The sequence below is a fragment of the Typha angustifolia genome, chromosome 14 (assembly GCF_048772165.1).
Source record: "Typha angustifolia cultivar Huaian chromosome 14, ASM4877216v1, whole genome shotgun sequence".
Lineage (NCBI taxonomy): Eukaryota > Viridiplantae > Streptophyta > Magnoliopsida > Poales > Typhaceae > Typha > Typha angustifolia.
This window is the reverse complement of record NC_133252.1, coordinates 164,258-183,132: the sequence shown is the minus strand read 5'-3', so window position 1 is coordinate 183,132 and position 18,875 is coordinate 164,258. Positions and strand designations below refer to the sequence as shown.

The 18,875-nt window shown below is 38.5% G+C and overlaps 2 protein-coding genes across 3 annotated transcripts; both read left to right on the top strand.

The window, feature by feature from the left end:
• Positions 1-1,935: 1,935 nt before the first annotated feature.
• On the top strand, positions 1,936-12,551 carry LOC140775982 (peptidyl-prolyl cis-trans isomerase PASTICCINO1). The gene is made up of 20 exons (XM_073119503.1): positions 1,936-2,212; positions 2,614-2,698; positions 3,109-3,178; positions 3,937-4,034; positions 4,381-4,503; positions 5,705-5,737; positions 6,214-6,272; positions 6,390-6,471; positions 6,819-6,977; positions 7,567-7,624; positions 8,464-8,612; positions 9,023-9,120; positions 9,210-9,279; positions 9,903-9,962; positions 10,389-10,445; positions 10,929-10,997; positions 11,214-11,291; positions 11,584-11,685; positions 11,784-11,855; positions 11,930-12,551. Exons 1-20 carry the CDS (start codon positions 2,151-2,153, stop codon positions 12,215-12,217), a joined length of 1,872 nt encoding a protein of 623 aa, XP_072975604.1. The 5' UTR covers positions 1,936-2,150; the 3' UTR covers positions 12,218-12,551.
• A 1,283-nt stretch (positions 12,552-13,834) lies between these two features.
• Positions 13,835-18,758, top strand: LOC140775819 (uncharacterized). 2 transcript variants are annotated; one of them, XM_073119264.1, is made up of 4 exons: positions 13,835-14,130; positions 15,076-17,637; positions 17,735-18,042; positions 18,409-18,758. In XM_073119264.1, the coding sequence occupies exons 2-3, from the start codon at positions 15,187-15,189 to the stop codon at positions 18,014-18,016; spliced, it is 2,733 nt and encodes a 910-aa protein (XP_072975365.1). In that variant the 5' UTR covers positions 13,835-14,130; positions 15,076-15,186; the 3' UTR covers positions 18,017-18,042; positions 18,409-18,758. The 2 variants fall into 2 exon arrangements, with proteins under 2 accessions (XP_072975365.1, XP_072975364.1); XM_073119263.1 differs by lacking the exon at positions 18,409-18,758 and having other exon boundaries at positions 17,735-18,196.
• The last annotated feature ends 117 nt before the right edge of the window (positions 18,759-18,875 follow it).

Here is an 18,875-nt window from a genome sequence, read left to right as displayed (position 1 = left end):
AGTCTACAAGACTACAACCTGGGGTTTTTTGGTCGAGCAAATCTAACGGCAATGATCGCCTCGTCCTCCTCATCTCCTCTAACTTCTCTACTCCTCCAACCTCCAAATTCGATGACTTAGCGACGGTCGACGGAAGCAGATACATCAAGGCTGGATGAGGGGAGGGAGAGAAGGAGCCGGAGCTATGAGAATAAGGAGGATTTCTAGCCTGTGAAGGCAACGGTGGTAAAGAGGCCTTCCCAGAGGATAGATCAAAGCTTAGGGGGAATGAGAAAAAAGAAGTCTCCTCGATCGTAGTGAGAACGAAGTTCGAGCAACCAACAACAAGGAGGTGGGAGATTGTCACCTTGCTGTAGGCGTGAGGGGGAAGGGGGCAATTTTCATTGACATTGGAGAGGGTCGAATAGGACAGTTGAGGAAGAATTTAAAGGAGCTGACATTAGGGGTATAAATGAGCCGACTTTGAGCAAGCAGACTTTAGCTCAAGCTCAGCTCAAAACTAATTTCGAGCCTATTTTGATATTTAGGCTTGGTTCAACTCAAATCGAGCCAAGCCCAAGCTCGAGTTTAAGCTTAATTGGAAGAGACTACAACGACTTGCCGAAGGAGGAGGAGATGGTAATGACGACTTGTCAAACAGGTAAGAGGAGGCCGAATGAGGAGGCTGAAGGAGAAGGAGTTAGAGGAGGCCGAAGGAGTAGGAGGAGGCCAGAGGATATTTTGTTTGATGAAAGCAGTTGCATTTAATAAATACTCCTTTAGTTGGTTAAGTGTGCAATCGAAAAATACAACCTAGATGGATCCAAGCATTAAATACAAGCATGATTGTTCATGCATACACACCTTTCCTTGGGGCTTGGGCTAATAAGCTCATGGACATCATGTCACAAATGGGTCCTTTGTGACCCACCAGAGTAAAAGAAAGAAAGAGTGAGGGAGAGAGGGTAGGGAGAGATCTCTTTGGAAGAAAAGCTCATTAGAAAATAATAATCCACAAGGCATAACTAGTCTACTATTGCCACTCCCTTACCCTAAGTCCCTGGCAATTTTTCCTTTTCTTTTAAAGACACCTCTTTGATTCATCAAATCCTAAATTAAACCATGCAGCTAGTCGGCTACCACTAGTAACGACAGTGTTAATAAATGAGAGTGTAAATGAACCTATCGAGCTGAGCCTGAGTGAGCCTACTTCGGCTCAGGCTCGGCTCCAAAATTAAATTGAGCCTTTAAATAAGCTCAGGCTTAGCTCAATTGAACTGAGCCGAGTCGAGCCCGAATTGCTCGTTTATTTTGACACCTCTAGCTGATGGGTTGGGCTGGCTGGGCTGACGGGCTAGGCTTCATTGTTCTTTCCTGGGTAGGCTCTGTGTGCATTGTTCCACCCTCTTTTCTATAGGTCAAAGCCCTTGATCTATGAGACCTTGTCATGGATGGAATTGCATGATAATATGATTTACTGTTTATGGCTCCATTGTTGAACAACCAGCGAGAATTTTGGGTTGTCCTTGACAAGTGATCAATTCAGAGAGCAAAGGTCAATGGCGAGGCAAGTAAGAAAAAAGTTTTTCCCTCTTCTTTGGTAAACTGCCACTGGTCATATAGAGCGCGAAGCCCGCCACCACATATGTAGAAAAAGAGTTGCCACCTATTATATTTTCGGGCTTAGGCTAGGCGAGACCCATATCTTAGCCCGGTCTGGACCGGACGGGTTCAGGTCGAGCTTGGGCCAATTGATCACCTCTAAATTTAAGCACGCTCCATTATATATAAAACATATTGGTGGTATATCCTCTACATCTAGTCACATATCCACACGCAGTCCGCGCAGGCCCAAAACCAATAGTTTGCTTGAGGCCAGCCCAAGTTCTGAAGCCCAAGAAAAAGAATAGTGATCCATCAGAATCAGATATCGGATACACTTATCTGCAAATCCGACACGGTGACTGCAGTTATGACCGGAATCCAGCTTATCGGTCAATGAACGGTTCGAGAAGCACGACGCATAAGAATCGCCGTCGCTAACTCGCTTGGTACCACTTTCATGAGCGCGCAGCTAACATTTTACTATATGCTACCTGCTACGACTCCTTGAGAATTAGGGTGGAGAATTCTAGATCTCATCGACGTCGGGATTTCTGAGAAAGAGCGCGATGGCGGATCAAGAAGATTACGCTCCTACGAAGAAGAAATTGTCGGAAGAGGCCGAGAAGAGGTACCAAAATATCTTAGTTCTGTTACTTTAATCTTGATTTGGGGAAAAAAGTAAGTTATATTAATGACTTAGATCGTATGGTTTAAAGAACATCGAGCATTATGATGATAGCTCTCGGTAATCGCAATACGCAAGCTTCGATATTTTCTAGGTTGGGATGGATAAAATTTTATTGGAAATAAGAGGGATAATTGCAAAGTAATTTGCCTCAGCAAAAAGTGCTCGAAGTCAAAGCAGTGTTTCCTGAAGTGTGATTAGTTATCTTATTGTTATCTTACATACATACATACATATATAATTGAACAAATGTGGTTCCTCATTCGCTGTCATGGTTATTGGCGATTTTTTAATGATGAGCGTTTAACTCTTACGGTAACAGGATTTCCATGTTTTATTTGCAGGAGAAAAAAAGTCACTCCAGGAAGTTTGATGAAAGCAATTATCAGATCAGGGGAGGACACAGAGAAACCTAAAGAGGGAGACCAGGTAATATTTATTTGTTGTTCTTAATTTTCGTAGTTCATACAACAGTATTAAATAATAATGACAACTACATTTGTGAAGCTTCTTGAGAAGCATCGAATTCCATTCTTAAATTGCAGTAAAAAAAAAACTCATCCTGTGAAGAGTACCAGTTTTACTCTCGGTGGGTCTCCATCATAACAGCAGGCAAATCAGTTCTTTCGATTTTTTTCCCTATAGATAGATAGGTAACTGCTTTGTTTGACATTTACAAATGTCACTAGCTAAATTCTCCTCAGGCTTCTAGTGGTTATCGTAACATGCTTATTGCTTGATTCCTTAGTAATTTCTTATTATTTAATTGTCTCAGGCAGTAACAGAATCAAATGATGAGTAACATAAGTTTGCTGAATTGTCTCTTAATTGTTTTGCAGGTTACAATTCATTGCACTACTCGAACCATTGATGGTGTTATCATTAATTCTACAAGAGCAGAATATGGAGGTGATTAAGCAGTTTTGACTGCCTTTTGCCATTAATATTGTATATATAATGTTGATGAATACCTCTAATCCTATCACCTCCTCGGCTCCTCCACACATCCATCTGCCCTTTAACCCTCCATCTAACACCAATCTTAGGTAAGCTTCATCGACAAAGGCATAGGGCATTGCTACAGAACTTGACCCATTGTTAAATCGGGTCTGCTTATCATGCTCTGATAGTTCATTTGGCTGTCTTTAACTGCTTTTGTCTAGTCAAAAAAATTGACATGTGCTATACAAGTCTATATAAATTATTCTTTTAAGGTCCACTGTATTGGTTTGTTTTAAAATGGTTCTCATCAGCAGTTATTATGAAGAAAAAAATTCTCAAGTCCAGATAAAAGCAAGAAACAGAATCAGCAGTTTTCTGCCCTTGTGTTGATTCTGTCTCTTTCCTCGATCACATATATGCCCTACATTAGTTACCAGAATACACTGAGAAAATGTTCAGACTTGTCTGTTGTACTATGTTTGAATAATTGCTGTGGTGTCTATAGATATGTGTATGACTTTGCTGAAGGTAAAAATTCTAACAGGTCAAGTGACATAAGAAACAACTTATATGGGCATCCAAATTATTTTATGTTACAGAGGGCTCTTAGATATTTAGACGAAATACACATATTTCTCACTGGTCACTCTAGTGTTAGTCTTGATGAAGTCGGCTTAGATGTTATGGGCATTAACAGATTTTTGGTCACTTATATGATCTAATAGGTAAAGGAAACCCTCTCAGGCTTATCTTGGGAAAGAGCAACATGATTCTTGGCTTTTCTGAAGGATTTCCAACCATGTTAAAGAGTGAAGTGGCTATGGTATGTCCTTTCAGACATTTGAACTGTTATATACACATATTTGAATGTCAACTGCTTTCATGTTATTAAAAGGTTTGATAGGAGTTTATGCTAGCTGTCGCTGTTACTACTTTGATTTGTCCTCATTAGATATTCATCTTGTGTCTTGGTATCATGCCTTCATTTTATTTTCTTGGAGATGTTGAATAATTGTTAGGAAGGTCATGACTATATTGCATATGATACATTATGTAAAACTAATTTAGTGTTCCATCATGAGCCATAGACATCTCAAAGGAATGAATAATTATTTTGAACTATCATGCAATTTAGGTACTTCTCTGACTCTTATCGATTTCACTTTCAGTTCAAGATGAAACCTGAGATACACTATGCTGAGGAGGATTGTCCGGTTACAGCTCCAGATGGTTTCCCTAAAGATGACGAACTTCACTTTGAGATTGAGATGGTGGATTTCTTTAAAGCCAAGGTATTACAGATCTTTAGACATTAGTGTTGCTTATGTTTTTCCTAGATGACTTTCAGGAAAATGTTTTCCTAAAAATGCTATTAAGAAAATCTTTTATTCCTATCATTGAGGTTAGTTGACACGATGAAATATGTTAACAGACATTGTATAGTAAATTCTTCTGGATAGTTTTGGTGAGGAACTAAGGTAGGCATGTCTGGATGTGATGTTATGACAAAGACGTGTACACTTATTCGCATTACTCAAATTAAGTTTGATTTGAAGAATACTCAATTGCATTCGAGTAATTTAGGTTATCTTTGGTTAAAGCTGATATAGAATCATGTTGGGCTAGTGGCTCATGATTTGTTGGGTAGGCTGTTTGGCATCAAATTGGGTCATTGGATTCATTTAAGTCAACTCAAGTTTGATTCTGTATTTGTTGCCTTGGATCTGCTAAGATGACAGATCAGAACATGTGCAGCAGTTGGTTCAAGTGAGTTAAGGAGGTTCTAGTTGGGTAATGTAGTAAGGTATAGCTGTGTCCTTGCTATAAAGCAAGAATTGATCTGCACCTTCAAATAGCAAAAGAAATTTGTTAGCTATTCCTAGCATTCTTATGAAGAAATTTTTGTATCTTTGAAATGCAATATAGAATGGCAACAATCATTTCCACATCAAGATGTGAGCAGATGATAGCATAACTTCTCTACTTGCTTTTTTAAACCTACACCTGATTCTACCTACTTAAATTAAATCACACCATACTTGTGGAAGCTCATGATTATTGGCATCTTATGGACAAGATTGTAAGTATTATATGGTTGGATTGGAAAAGGGTGTTGTCCATATTGAGACATTTGAGTAACACATTGTCCGATAAAGGTGCTTACATTTGTATTTTCTTCACCATGATACTGTCACCATGCCACAAGCAATGGGGACGATGCCCTTCTTTGTGTTTTTCTTACCTGACTATTGTTATGTTAACTATCATTTTACCAAGGTCCTCTTATATGTATATTAATTACATGAGAATATTGATCCCTTTACCCACCTCTTCTTAAAATTATGTAAGTTGTTAAACCACGACAATCTGAGTACCTCCTTAACATAATGAGGCAATTATTTATTCATTTTTGGTGCCATCTATACCTTAAAACTTATGTTGGATATCTTTTAAACTTTCTCAAAATTCTATCCCATGTTTCTGTATTTTCAGGTCATAAGCGAAGATCTGGGAGTTGTGAAGAAGGTATATAGCGCTTTGGTTTTTGGATCCACTAATACACAGATTTAACAATTTACAGTTGAAATTCGAAGAAAGCATCTAATATTAACTTAAGTGGCAATTGATTTTTTACTTCATCTTATTGTGTATATGCAACTTCATGTATAAATTATGTCATTTATGCATACTTTATTGTTGGTATGCTGCTAGTACTCAGTTAGTTAGTCTCTAACTCTATTCACAGTTCTTTTACTATAATTGGTTTAATTAAATGCACTCATCCATCCTAAATTCGTAAACACACCTCTACACATGGAAACATATTTTTGAGGTTGTTATACATGAGATAAAGCATGTTTTTTTGGTAGTTTGACACATTTCTGTTATTCAGAGCTCGTTATGTGAATATTGACTCAATAAAAAGTGTGATTGGAGTATGTTTAGTATAGGCATTCTCTTAGCTATCTGCACGTTATTATTTTTTTCATTTGCATGGACAGATAATTGATGAAGGGCAAGGATGGGAATCACCAAGAGAACCTTATGAAGTGACAGCTCGGTAAATCTGTTGTTTTTGCATGTTGTCTACAAACTCCAAGCTATAACCTCTCCGTTAATTCTTGTGGTGATTTTATTATGAATTGCTTATTCCACACATTTAAATTTGTCATTGTAGGATTATTGCAAAGACAGTAGATGGAAAACAAACTTTGCTAGGTAGAGAAGAACCATACCTTTTTACTATTGGTAAATCTGAGGTGAGGAAACAGTTTCTTTCTTTGATTTTATCTTTGTCTTTCTAAATATTGGATATGGAATGTTGTAGAGGATTTAAATAATTTTATGCTGGCTGACAAGGCGGTAGCGGAAGCCATTCTGTTGGATCAAATGCTTTGAAGGGATCTCGTGTGTTACACATCATCTTTAACATCTCCTTTGAGTTCATTATATTTATGTTAAATAACTGACTTGTTTAACTTTGAGGCCTCCCTTGTTTTGAGTCAGAACATATCATGTGCATGGCTCAAACATATTATGTAGCATTTTTTGGTTTTTTTTTTTTACATGCTAATATATGATTTCTGTTGATGTTTGTTTAGTTTAGGTACCTAAAGGGCTTGAGATGGGAATTGGAACAATGGCACGTAGAGAGAAGGCAACAGTTTTTGTTAGCAGTACCTATTTAACACAGTCTTCATTAATGCCTTCTCTGGAAGGTCTTGAAGATGTTCAATTTGAAGTTGAACTAATTCACTTTGTTCAGGTATGTCTCTCTCAACCTCTTTAAGCTCCTTTTTCTTTGTTGACTTGACATTTTTTTGTGTCACCATTTATATTCATATTGAATCCTGATAAGAGGGGGTTTTACCTTAATTTCATCTGGTTGTTGAAAAGATCCTGAAAAATTGGGACTTTAAGGTTGCGCCTTTGATCATAAACTTGTGTCTGCAGCTTAAAGATTCTCTTTAATTTTGTGCTTCAGCTTGAGTGCTTTGATGACAAACTAAATGATAATCTCAATAATTCAACTTTCAAGAGAATGTTGATAATAATGAAATTTATTAATATTGTCAACCCTTCCTGTATAAACAAACTTGACCATACATTCAATGAATAGGTTTTTCAGGTTAAGGGGAAGAAAACTGATGAACTAAGGACATTAAAAGATTGAGCGTGGACCTCCTGCTCTGATATCATGTTAAATAACCCATTACTCCTTAAGCTTGGTGATGATAATAATGATATCAATTTATACTTAATCAAACTTGTTCTGTATTCTGATGGCTGAAAGTAGGTCTGTGTTTCTTCTTTCGTTGAGTTTTCAATCTGAACGACGCACTGTAATATTACAGGTCAGAGACATGCTTGGCGATGGTCGTCTCATAAAGCGGCGAGTTGTCGATGGAAGAGGTCTGTAACTCTACATTTTTCCTGATTATTAGTTTATATTGAATGATAGGTTTAGTGTTGCTGAGGCTGGCATTTAGCAATATGGAATTGTCCCATCATGCCAAAGTATGTTAAGCTGCATGACAAAAAATGACTGAACTTCATGGTATTTGTCCTACATTACTTGTGGCTGCTGGATGATTAGGAAAATGTAGATATTTGCCCTCCTTTTGTTTGTGACATAAACTGCTTTATTTTGGCCTGAAATATGACTATATTGTAATTCATGGACTGTTATGCTTCTAGATAGAAAATGTGTTTCTTCCTCCCAGTTTTGTGAAGGATCAAAAACAATGTGGTAAATGCTTCATTGTAGCCTTTTTTTCATTTCAATTTCTATTTTCTAGGAGAAAAAAATTCAATTTTTTTTAGTGATAGCATAAAATTTATGCACCTTGCAAATCAAAGTTTGCGTCAGGTCTTTGGCTGAAAAACAAGGACTTCACTCCAATACTTGTTAAACCATTTCAATCTTTGACCATCAAGATAAGTTATCCGCCGTAAAATGATGTAAGTAGCTAAAGGCCTTGCATCTGATATGTCGAGCCAAACAATTGGGCAACGTTATTGTCCTGGTGCAAAATCCCGTAGACTAGAGGTCGAGAGGCAAATTCTGTTCTCTTATGGAAGTCAAACTGCTAGTAATACCTTCAGATGTCATTTCATGAAGCAAAGTTGCATCACATTTCCTGCATTCTTGATTATTTGGTGCATGCTTATACTAGTTTTTGATTTAGTTGGTGTTAGCATGACATCTGTATCTGATTTATTTGTCACTTTCATGTATTGGAAAATTTTAGGTGAATTTCCTATGGACTGCCCTCTTCATGATAGCTTGCTAAGGGTGCATTACAAGGGAATGCTTCTTAACGAAGAAAAGACTGTGTTTTATGATACAAGAGTTGATAACAGTGGCGAACCATTGGAGTTCAGTTCTGGAGAGGGGCTTGTACGTATCATTCCTCTGCTTAGATTGGAGTTCAGTTAAAAAAAGAACAACTTTTATTAGTGCATAAAAAATCTTATTGCTTATCCCTGTAAGATTGTTTTTCATCAGAAGTAGAGAAATCTGGATGTGAATATTAATTAAATCTTCAGGATTCTTACAATTAGTTTCAACCATATCCATCACAAACTACCTGAATGATCTAGAAGAAGAAAATTGAATGAGTGTAAAACATCGAAAACAATAGCAACAAATTTTTTGAAGTGAGCTTATGGCAAAACATTTGCCTTTCTGCATGATCATAATTTCCATGAGAATGAAGTGAGACTTACCAATTATGTGGATATGGTTTGTACTCACTCAGGACTTCAATTATACATTTTACGAGGTACATATATTTTCATCTTTTGTAGGTTCCTGAAGGACTAGAAATGTGTGTCCGATTAATGCTTCCTGGAGAAGTAGCTATTGTTACTTGCCCTCCAGATTATGCATATGATAAATTTCCCAGGTTTTACCTGCCTCTCTATTAGTTGTCTTTGACATTTTAATATTTTATTTCTATGCAAATAATTTAAATATTTGATCATGATGCCACAGACCAGCTAATGTTCCTGAAGGAGCTCAGGTTCAGTGGGAAATTGAATTACTTGGCTTTGAAATGCCTAAGGTAACCAAGCTTTCTGATGCTTGGAAATCAAAATTCAAACTTTTCACAGCTTTTTCAGTTGTTCTTTAAGATGTTTTGCAGAATGTCGTACTAGTGCAGCATCAACTTCTGTTCTATTATTTGGTTAGGTACCCTTTGGGGTGCCTTTATTTCTTTTCGCAGCATAAATTATTTTTTCGAAAATAAGCTACAGGAAATGAGTTTAATTGTCAGCATACCTTATTTAGAACTACTTCAAAAATGGATCTAATAAGACCTGTTCTGTTGCTGTATTCTTGTAAAATCATTTTCTTTAAGTATTCCTTTGTGGATGTAAAAAGATGATTCCATTAATATTTTGCAAAAGGATGATACAATGCTTGCTAGAAGCCTAGAAAATTTGCTTCAAACAGAATTATCAGAAGTCCATACTCAATAGTCTGCATAGTGGTCTATTGTTTCCATTAGTTCTATGTCAAGGCAACAGTTCTTGATTGTCAATATTAGAGGTCAATAAGCATCCATTGATTGATTTAGTATTGCTAGTGTAATCTATGTTCTGTTTAGTAGATTTCTCTTAAGTTAATTTAAATTTCTTATGTCTAAAACCTCTTGTTCTTATCCTGATTGACATATGCATGCAGGACTGGACTGGCTTAACATTCCAGGAAATCATGGAAGAAGCAGAAAAGATTAAAAACACAGTATGGATATATTCTCACTTTTTTTGCTGCTGCCTATACCAATAATATTTGGCCTCTTAGATAGAATTCCAATTCTTGGCGAATAGGTATAGGTGCATTGGAAGTACTTCTCTTTGCTGTCAGCCACAAAGAAGTAGGATACAGTAAAATGATCAACTGAGAATGGAAGAGGAATGAAAGATCATGTTTAATATGCAATATTGCAATTTTTGTTTGTGTCTGTCTTTGTTATCTTTGGAACTACAAATGTTAAGCAGTTAAAGTGACTGCAAATCTCAGAGTTCCTTGCTACCGTTGTATCTTTTAGATTTCCATGTTATCATTATATCCTTTAAAGTTCACCTAAGGTTGCAGGGATGCTAATGTTACTAACTTACTATTGTTATTGCCATTCATATTGTTCTAAAATTCATTCTTATCTTCCAGGGGAACAGACTTTTCAAAGAAGGGAAGTTTGACCTTGCTAAGACAAAGTACGAAAAGGCATGTCTGTTATGCTCATCTTTTGATTCACTTGAATTTGTCTATGGCGACAAACCATATTGTATACTGTCCTCTTTTCTTGTGGAATTCTAACCATGTTAGGGAATGCTCATGCATATTTAGAGAACTCTACACATGTTTGCTTCCCAATTCTCTTTTCAAGTATTTGGTAGTATGAACAATCCATCAGGATTTCATACCAAACTCTGAAAACGAACGAGCACATCCTCTGCTTATAAGATTTGCCGCTTTTGCATCTCCTGCTTATCTAGCTAGAAAATTACGTGATTCTTATTTTAGGCTTTTAAGCATTTACTTCCAGCATTGTTTGTAGTAAAAAAAAGCTTCCTTCTACACATGTCAATCCCAAGAAACTTCATATGGAAACTAGCAGAGCTAGTATTATGTAAGAGTCCATGTTGCTCTCAGATTTTCTTCTATAGTGGACGGGTCTTCATTCTTTTTGTCTTTATGGTTTTACAGGTGATTAGGGAGTATAATCATGTCAATCCACAGGATGATGAAGAGGGAAAAATCTTTGTGAATTCAAGGGTACGGCAGTCTATATATCTGTTTAGTAACTTGTGTGCACTATCAACAATTTTGCATTCTTAATGAGCTTCATTGTGGGAGCAATGTTTTTCTGATTTTGACTGAATGCTATTGTTCTGGAATTTCCTAATGAAGCTTGCGGTGAAGTTGCCATAGCATCATATCTTCTTTTGGATGTGTTGTTAAATTTTCGTTCTCCCTTTATTGTTGTTGCAGAATTCGTTGCATTTAAATGTTGCTGCTTGTTACCAGAAAATGAATGACGTCAGAAAATCAATTGAGTCATGCAACAAGGTATGTATACAGAGCTAATGGTTTTAGGAATTATAATTAATTGAATGAGCTTGTTCGGCCTGGTGTTGCTATACAAAAGCGAGGACCACAATATCCATCTCTTGTGTTGGATAGGTTGCAGAAAGCCCCAACATAGTTAGGACCTTAATTTTGTTACTGGACTAATAGTATTAGTGTCCACTTTCAATGGCATTCAAATTTTTATGGTACTTCCAGCTAATTTTCAGATTTATGCTTCTTCTGACTGGAAAATATGATGCCCTTTGCATTTGTGTTCAATTTTGGAGAGCAGGTATTAGATGCAAACCCAGTACATGTCAAAGCTCTATACCGTCGAGGCATGGCTTACCTGTTAGGTGGTGATTTTGATGAAGCAAAGAAAGATTTTGAGATGGTTGGTTTAACCTTTTCTTTTCTAACCTTTTTATATTGTAAGATAACTTTAATCAAATATTCATCTAAAAGTGACACGTTTCTTCTCTTTGTACTTAGATGATGACTATTGACAAATCTTCGGAACCTGATGCCACAGCTGCTCTCCTTAAGCTAAAGCAAAAGCAGCAGGTAAGTAACCATTCATTTCTGATCAGCATTATGCTAAAATTAATTATCTGGAAGTAATCTCTAAAAGAAATCAGGAAACTGAGAAAGCGGCCAGGAAGCAGTTCAAAGGGCTATTTGACAAAAAACCAGGAGAAATTGCTGAAGTTGGAGCTGACCCAAGAGACGAGAAGAATCCGCATGAGGGAGAAGGCAGAGTTGAGGAAGCAAATATTGACGACGGTAAGGCTACTGTGAAACCCAGTCCTGATAGGGGACCTACGTTTGCTTTTGAAGGTGAGAAGGTCGGGATTTTTGGTCGCATATGGCCATCTGGTAGAAGATTTCTCTCGTCTCTTGGTTTAAATAGGTGCTCTATACTGTGAAGTGATGCAAAATTGTCCAAGTAAGTTATGGTTTTCAAGTGATCAGATTACAACCTAGGTTACCCAGGCTTAGACTTCATGGTTGTCTCAGATGTGCTTGATAGATAATGCAAGCAATCTAGTGTACTGGATCCGTGAATCCGAGTTACTTGTCATTGCAATGTTTCAGTACTAATAAATGATCTATGGATCACTACAATATTTCCACTCGTCTGTTAAGTTGTGATGTATTGCCATACGTTATGCCGCTGGACAACTTCTCGTATCGAATGATCTTATCCCGTGTAATCATGAACTAACTTGAATTCAAGTCTCTTGATTTTTATTTTTCTTTTACATGCATCTCCTTGGATCCTCCAAGCCTGATCAATGGTATCATGAAATCTCCCTTGAGTCTATAAAAGTAATTTCCTAGGCGGAATCATCATTAGTGAATACTTTTTTTATTCTCGTTGGTCATCAAACTCTCGCAAAGAACACAACAAAGCTTAGTAGAGAGAAGTCCCAGAAACACTACCACTACCACTACCACTAAAAGGGCCCAGCACAAGACAGAAGCACCTTTACTAATTGCTTTAGTGAAGATGAGACTGGGTGAGAGATTTCTGCAATCATTTCAATCTTTAACTTTTAAAAAATAAAACTTATTAGTAGTAGGCTACTACTAGCAATCATGCCGTATTTGCTTCAAGGTGACTTCTCGAGCTGATCATTCATTCCACCACCCCCACCTTTACCATTTAACTAAGAATTATTATTTGTAATGGGATCTTGTCAATCAATTGAGTGGTGTGGTCCACAGTTAACAGCCCCGTCCATCATCGCTCATCAGGACATACGCACATGGTTGTACCTCATTGGCATGGCTTTGTCCTTTGGCTGCTATTTTTCTTGTCAGTTTTCGTCTACAAACTCATGCAAATTGCAATGCGCATCAGCTCATGCCCAACTGGACGGATGTAATATTTGATGGTCCTTTCATATCTCTGTCAGTCAGAAGCCTATATTAATCCACAAGTAAATTAAAATGCACACCTCCTGTGACCTTTCACGATAAATAACCCTTAGATTATTTTACTATCAGCACCACCATTATAATCCTCTCCATAATCTCAACATTTATGATGATAAAAGAAACGTCCATATATCATTATCACAGCCGGATTATATAACAAGAGCTTGACCAGCAGAAGAATTTCAGCTAAACAACAAGGACAAAAGATGGACGGAGTCAGCACTCAGCAGTAGCGAGGCCCAGTAGCAAAGGCATCACGGATCAACCGATCAACACCGATGGGCTTGGTCCCTAAACGAGACCCATGACGTCAATCGGTGGGGTCACCTGGGAAGACGCACCAACACAACACAACACAACACAACGTCTTGATTTCAACGACAAGGTACAGCGGATGCGGGCCTACCACGTCTCGTCCTTTTGCTTTCCCACCCTCTCGTGAACGGAACCTTACTAAGGCTATAACCCCAAAAGCTATATCCCAACCCATACCAACCAAGCAACCCCACTCCTCTACCTGATCGCGTGCAAGGCATCGCTGCAGGAAACTTGTTGTATTCCTTGTACCCTGGCACCTCTTCTTAAAGGGTTGGGACTTGGGAGTATCATTTCCTGCATCCCACGAAGCAGTACAATTCCCTGCTCTACTATGCTATACTTCATCTTATTACCTTCTCTCTCCCCCTTCCCCCCCTCTTCCCTCCCCTCTGGGTGATACGTTGGTAATGCCGGAATTAAAGAAGCGACAGCCACGTTCCGATCTTCTTCTCTTCCTGCGGTAACCTTTTCCGGTACTCGGGAAAAGTCTCTCTAATCTGTGGGATATTGCGCCCGCCCTTGGGAGTGCGGATCGAGGCGGATCTATTCCTCTCTGCTGCCTATTTCCTGTCCCTCTGCGGTATGCTTTCGTATTCCTACTCTGTGCTTCTATACTTCTTCTTCTTCTTCTTCTTCTTCTTCTTCTTCTTCTTCTTCTTTTTCTTCTTTCGATATTGATTGACGAGGTAATGCTACTTTGGTTAGTTATTTTTTCTAATGTAATCGAGCTATTCGGTCGAAATTGCTGCTTCGTGGAAGTGATCGAGCAACGATTTCATGTGTAGGAGTAGGAATTTGCAATGATTGTATGGAATATCGTTGTTTGGGGGGGGGGGGGGGGTTTGTGTATCTGTAGATGGCACGGTCGAATACAATGTTGACATCTATGATCTCTTTGAAGAGTTAGCCATCAAGATCTGGAATGATGCCTGAAGTTCAGGTCAGGGAATAGGAGGTTGATTACTTGTAGTTGTAAGACTTTGTCTTATGAGGAAATTCCATATTCGTACATAACTTGACCATTAAGATCTGTGTGACTAATTAGGTGATTTGTTCAAATAGCACAAATTAACCTGTTATTATGATGATCCATCTCAACACCTTTGATGTTTTTTAATTTAGTGTGGAACCCGTCCTACCTGCCATAAATATTCCTCTTCTAAAGTTTTATTTTCTTGATTACTAAATAGTTGAGCCCAAAAATAAGAAACTTGCTCTTGGTTGCTTCTGGAGGATGTCATTCTCCAATGACCAATTTTCGTACATTTTTAATCAGGAATGTGTCATACATTCTAATTAGTGTCATCTCATTATGAATGCCGTTTTACATCTTCAGCAATACAGACTAGCCCCGTTTTGGCAGTTTGGTACTCAGTTGCCTATAGGAGGTTAGGCAATAACTCGCGGACCTTACAAATGGAAAATCTCACTCCCTGGAGTCTGTTTTTGCTTCACTAGGGGGTTATTCCTTTCCAGTTCGCATTTTTGGTTTATATGTGATTTATTTTCTCGTTCTTTGTATCAGATAACGAGCATAAGGTGGACCACAATGTCTTACCTTGTTGTGTGAATTGATATTTGGATGGAAGATAGAATGTTTGAAATATCTTGATCCTTCATTTAGATCAGTGTAAAGATGGCCTCTGAAACACTGTTGAACAAAGCAAGACATGAAGAAACTGCAGTGATGAGTCACAGTGAACGAGTCAAAAGGAGTTCACTACAGAATCAGTTTGCAAGATTACCAAAGGAGAAGAAGGTTTTAGCCCCCGTAGGTAGTATGAACACGAAATTCCAAGACAAGGCCACTGCTTTGAAAAGTGGAAAGCTCAGCCGTCAAGCTGTTTTAAGTCAGCATGCTTCAAAAAGAAGCCCTGTCCAGTCCACGCCCTTGAAGAGTTCAAAACCATGGCCTGGCAGGAAGGCAGCTGGCCTTGATGAGCTTGTCAAACATATGTCAAATGTTCCATCTTATCTACAGCGGATGGACAGAGGAGCCAACCTTCAGGACAAGGCATTGAATTTTGGAGTACTTGAATGGGGCCTTCTTGAGAGATGGACAAACCACCAGAATCGTGTGGCGAATGGTAATGATAGAGCTTCTCCATCTAACAGTAATGAGTCATCATCATTTTCTAAATTTGAGTCAACTACTCAGTCTTCTGAAAGCACTGGCAGCAGCGCCCCTTCTCAGGGGAAGCAGTTTCCAACAACGGATGGTCATAAGCATTCTTCTGCTTTGATGGGTACATACCCTGATAATAGCATACATTCTGCTGATGAAAGAATTTCCTTGTCAAATTCTGTTGCTGGACATGGCCTTCAGTCAGCTCATGCTATAGGTACCGTTGGTTTGAGGTCCCATGATGGGAATGTACCTCGAGGATTGTTTAGTTCAACTTCCACAAGTGATGATGCCTCAGCATTTGCACATAAGTTGATAGCAGCTAAAGATGCTAGAATAAGGAGAGAAGAAAAGTTCCAAAACCGTTGTAATAATCTATACACTGAGAAAGAGTGGCGAGAGTACCATGCCCATGACTTATCTGATAATGGTGAATGCATATGGGATCACCTTCAACAGAATTTCCAAGACGTCTGCATCAGCTCTGAGTCTCCGGTCACAGATGATGGAATGGAAACTGAAAGAAACTGCAGTAGATTTTCAGTCGACTTTCCTGGAGATATCCAACTGGCAGATCAATATCCACGTGTTCCATACTCTTGTCCACTCCCTCGTACAATTATAGCTGAAAAACCTGATATAGGTAGCATTCTTCTGAGTGAAGATATTGCAACAAACGCTGAAGAAAAAGATAAAAATAGGAGGAGAGTTATAGCCAGTCCAGCTGATAGATCCAGCCAAGGTGATGCAAACTCAAGAATTACAGCTGGAAGAAAATCAACAAATTATCTTTCAACTGCTGGAGTGAACCGGATGAGCCGCAGTTCTAGTTTAAAGGAGGGTTCATCTGTTTGCCAATCTGAGCCAATTGCTTGTGCAAATAAATGTGATAAAGAAACTTCTAAGGACAGAGACAGGCGGAGCCCATTAAGGAGGCTGTTGGATCCATTACTAAGGCCCAAAAGCCATACCTATTTCTCTGGTCCAATTGGATCCTCAAGAGTTCAACAATCCTGTGAATCAACCAATACCAGGAAGCCTCTGAGGATGGAAGAACTGGCATCTTTCAACGAGCCACATAGGTTGGTTGATAGAAGCATTTATTCTACTTGCCGAGCAAAGAAAAGCCTCAATATGTCCCTTCAGATAGCCAGCAACAGTGAAGGATGCTTTCAGCAGGAGAAATGTTCACCATCAACTAAGCAAGCGCTTCTGCAACTTGCTTGGAAGAATGGACTACCTTTGTTTATGCTCTCGTGTGGCGACTGTGATATTCTTGCAGCCACAGTGAGAAAGAAAAACATCTTTGACAAGGATGAACTGGAATGTGTTTACACAATATTTACTGTACAAGATTCTAAGAAAAAAAGTGGGGCGTGGGTTAAGCCTGGAAACAAAACCAAGAAGCAAAATTTGGTCTCTAATACTGTTGGTGAGATGAGGGTTTCTTGTTCTAGGTCAAGGTGCTGTAGCTCGAAAAGTTGTCGTCTTAGGAGGCAGTTTGTTTTGGTTGGATCTGAAATGATCCGAACATCTCAAGAACCTGGTGATTCCCAATTTAGCAGTGAGCTTGCAGCCATTGTGTGCAAGGTTCCGCAAGGAATGCCAGAAACTTCTAATGGACTTGCTCTACACAAGGATTCGGCAGATACAAATTCAGCTGCAAAAATATGTTCCTGTTGCCAACCGAAGGACTTGCAAACTGCACGGAGCAATGAGAATTCCAGTTTGTGTAGCGTGTCAGTCATACTTCCAAGTGGAATCCATGGCTTGTCAACTTCTGGAGAACCCTCGCCATTGATCGAAAGATGGGAATCAGGAGGAGTATGTGATTGTGGAGGTTGGGATGAGGGCTGCATGCTAACTGTTCTCACTGATGACTTTCAAAAATGCACTAGCTCTGGCTCAGCTGAAGTTGGTTCTGATACAGATGACATGCGACGGTTTGAGTTGTTTTCTCAGGTACAATTTATGTTAGTCGCTCCTTTCCTTCTTTACTGATTTTAATTATCAGAAAGCAGCCAAACTCACTGTTGTTGATAAATTCTACTTACCTCAGGGCCGATCTCGAGAAAATGGACATGCCTTCAGCATGGTTTCTTTCAAAGAAGGGCTATATACAATTGAATTTAGGGCATCCATTACCTTACTTCAGGCTTTTGTGATCTGTATAGCAAGGCTCCATAGCAGGTGCCCTACCAGACAACAAGTAGAAAGACAAGGCTTAGGACAGCATCCATTTTCTGATCATGAAAGAAAGAGCCCTGCAAGACGTCAAAGTGGAGTTCCCACGAGCTACATACCAAACCATCCACCTCTTTCTCCTGTTGGTAGAGCTTAAATCACAGTTAATTTCCAGACTAAGAGGTATCATCAACTGTGCCTTGTGTACCATATTCCATATAGCTTTAGAGAAGTACCCCTTTGGACTTCGATTAGCTTATAGCTATATCTAAATTGCTGACATTTGGTTGCAGCTACATTCATTATGCCTTTGTTACGAAGTTATGGCTTTTGTTTAGCACTATTGTTGTTCTATCAGTTTTTAAGTATAATAAATAGGAAGAAAGAAATAGTAATACCTCTTTAGTGCTTATCCGCATCATCTTGCACAGATGTGTATAAAGAGGCCAAAGTACAGCTAGCTTTATCTAACCTTTGGAGATGTAGATTCTCTATCAGTTTGTTTTATTCTATGCCTGAATGATGATACTGAGTTTGATTGGATGTCAGATACAGGGCATGAGAATATATGGAATAAAGACTTTCACCTGTATTTCTAGAGAAACCATAGATGACAAATGGAAGCTGGATTATTACTAGTCACTGGAAAGCTCTGATCATGCTGGAAATTCTAGATTCGAAGTATTTTGTTGGTTTAGTTTTTGTTCGTTGTATATTAAATATTCTCATCAGATAAATACAAGTTGAAAAAAAGATCCTAGCTTTGTGAGTTACAAATCCGGAGTAAGCCTTAATACGAAACTAGTGCAGCTAGCTCACTCCTTTTGGGTGATGCGAGCAAGTGTTACTCTGTTCACTTTTCTATAGGAGACTGATGACGAGCAAATATTAATGTGTTTACTTTTCTCAAGGCTGATGATGATTGCTCTTTTAGCTGGACCTTAGTTTCATGGCTTATATATTCTATGAAGCTAGTTAAATAATTTGTAGAGAATTGTTAATTTGTGCTATTATAT

Coding starts and splice junctions, on each gene's coding strand:
- LOC140775982 (XM_073119503.1), top strand. CDS start 2,151: ATGGCGGATCAAGAAGATTACGCTCCTACGAAGAAGAAATTGTCGGAA. Junction 5,738..6,213: donor ATCTGGGAGTTGTGAAGAAG/GTATATAGCGCT, acceptor TTGCATGGACAG/ATAATTGATGAAGGGCAAGG. Junction 10,998..11,213: donor AAATCTTTGTGAATTCAAGG/GTACGGCAGTCT, acceptor TTGTTGTTGCAG/AATTCGTTGCATTTAAATGT.
- LOC140775819 (XM_073119264.1), top strand. CDS start 15,187: ATGGCCTCTGAAACACTGTTGAACAAAGCAAGACATGAAGAAACTGCA. Junction 17,638..17,734: donor GGTTTGAGTTGTTTTCTCAG/GTACAATTTATG, acceptor TACTTACCTCAG/GGCCGATCTCGAGAAAATGG.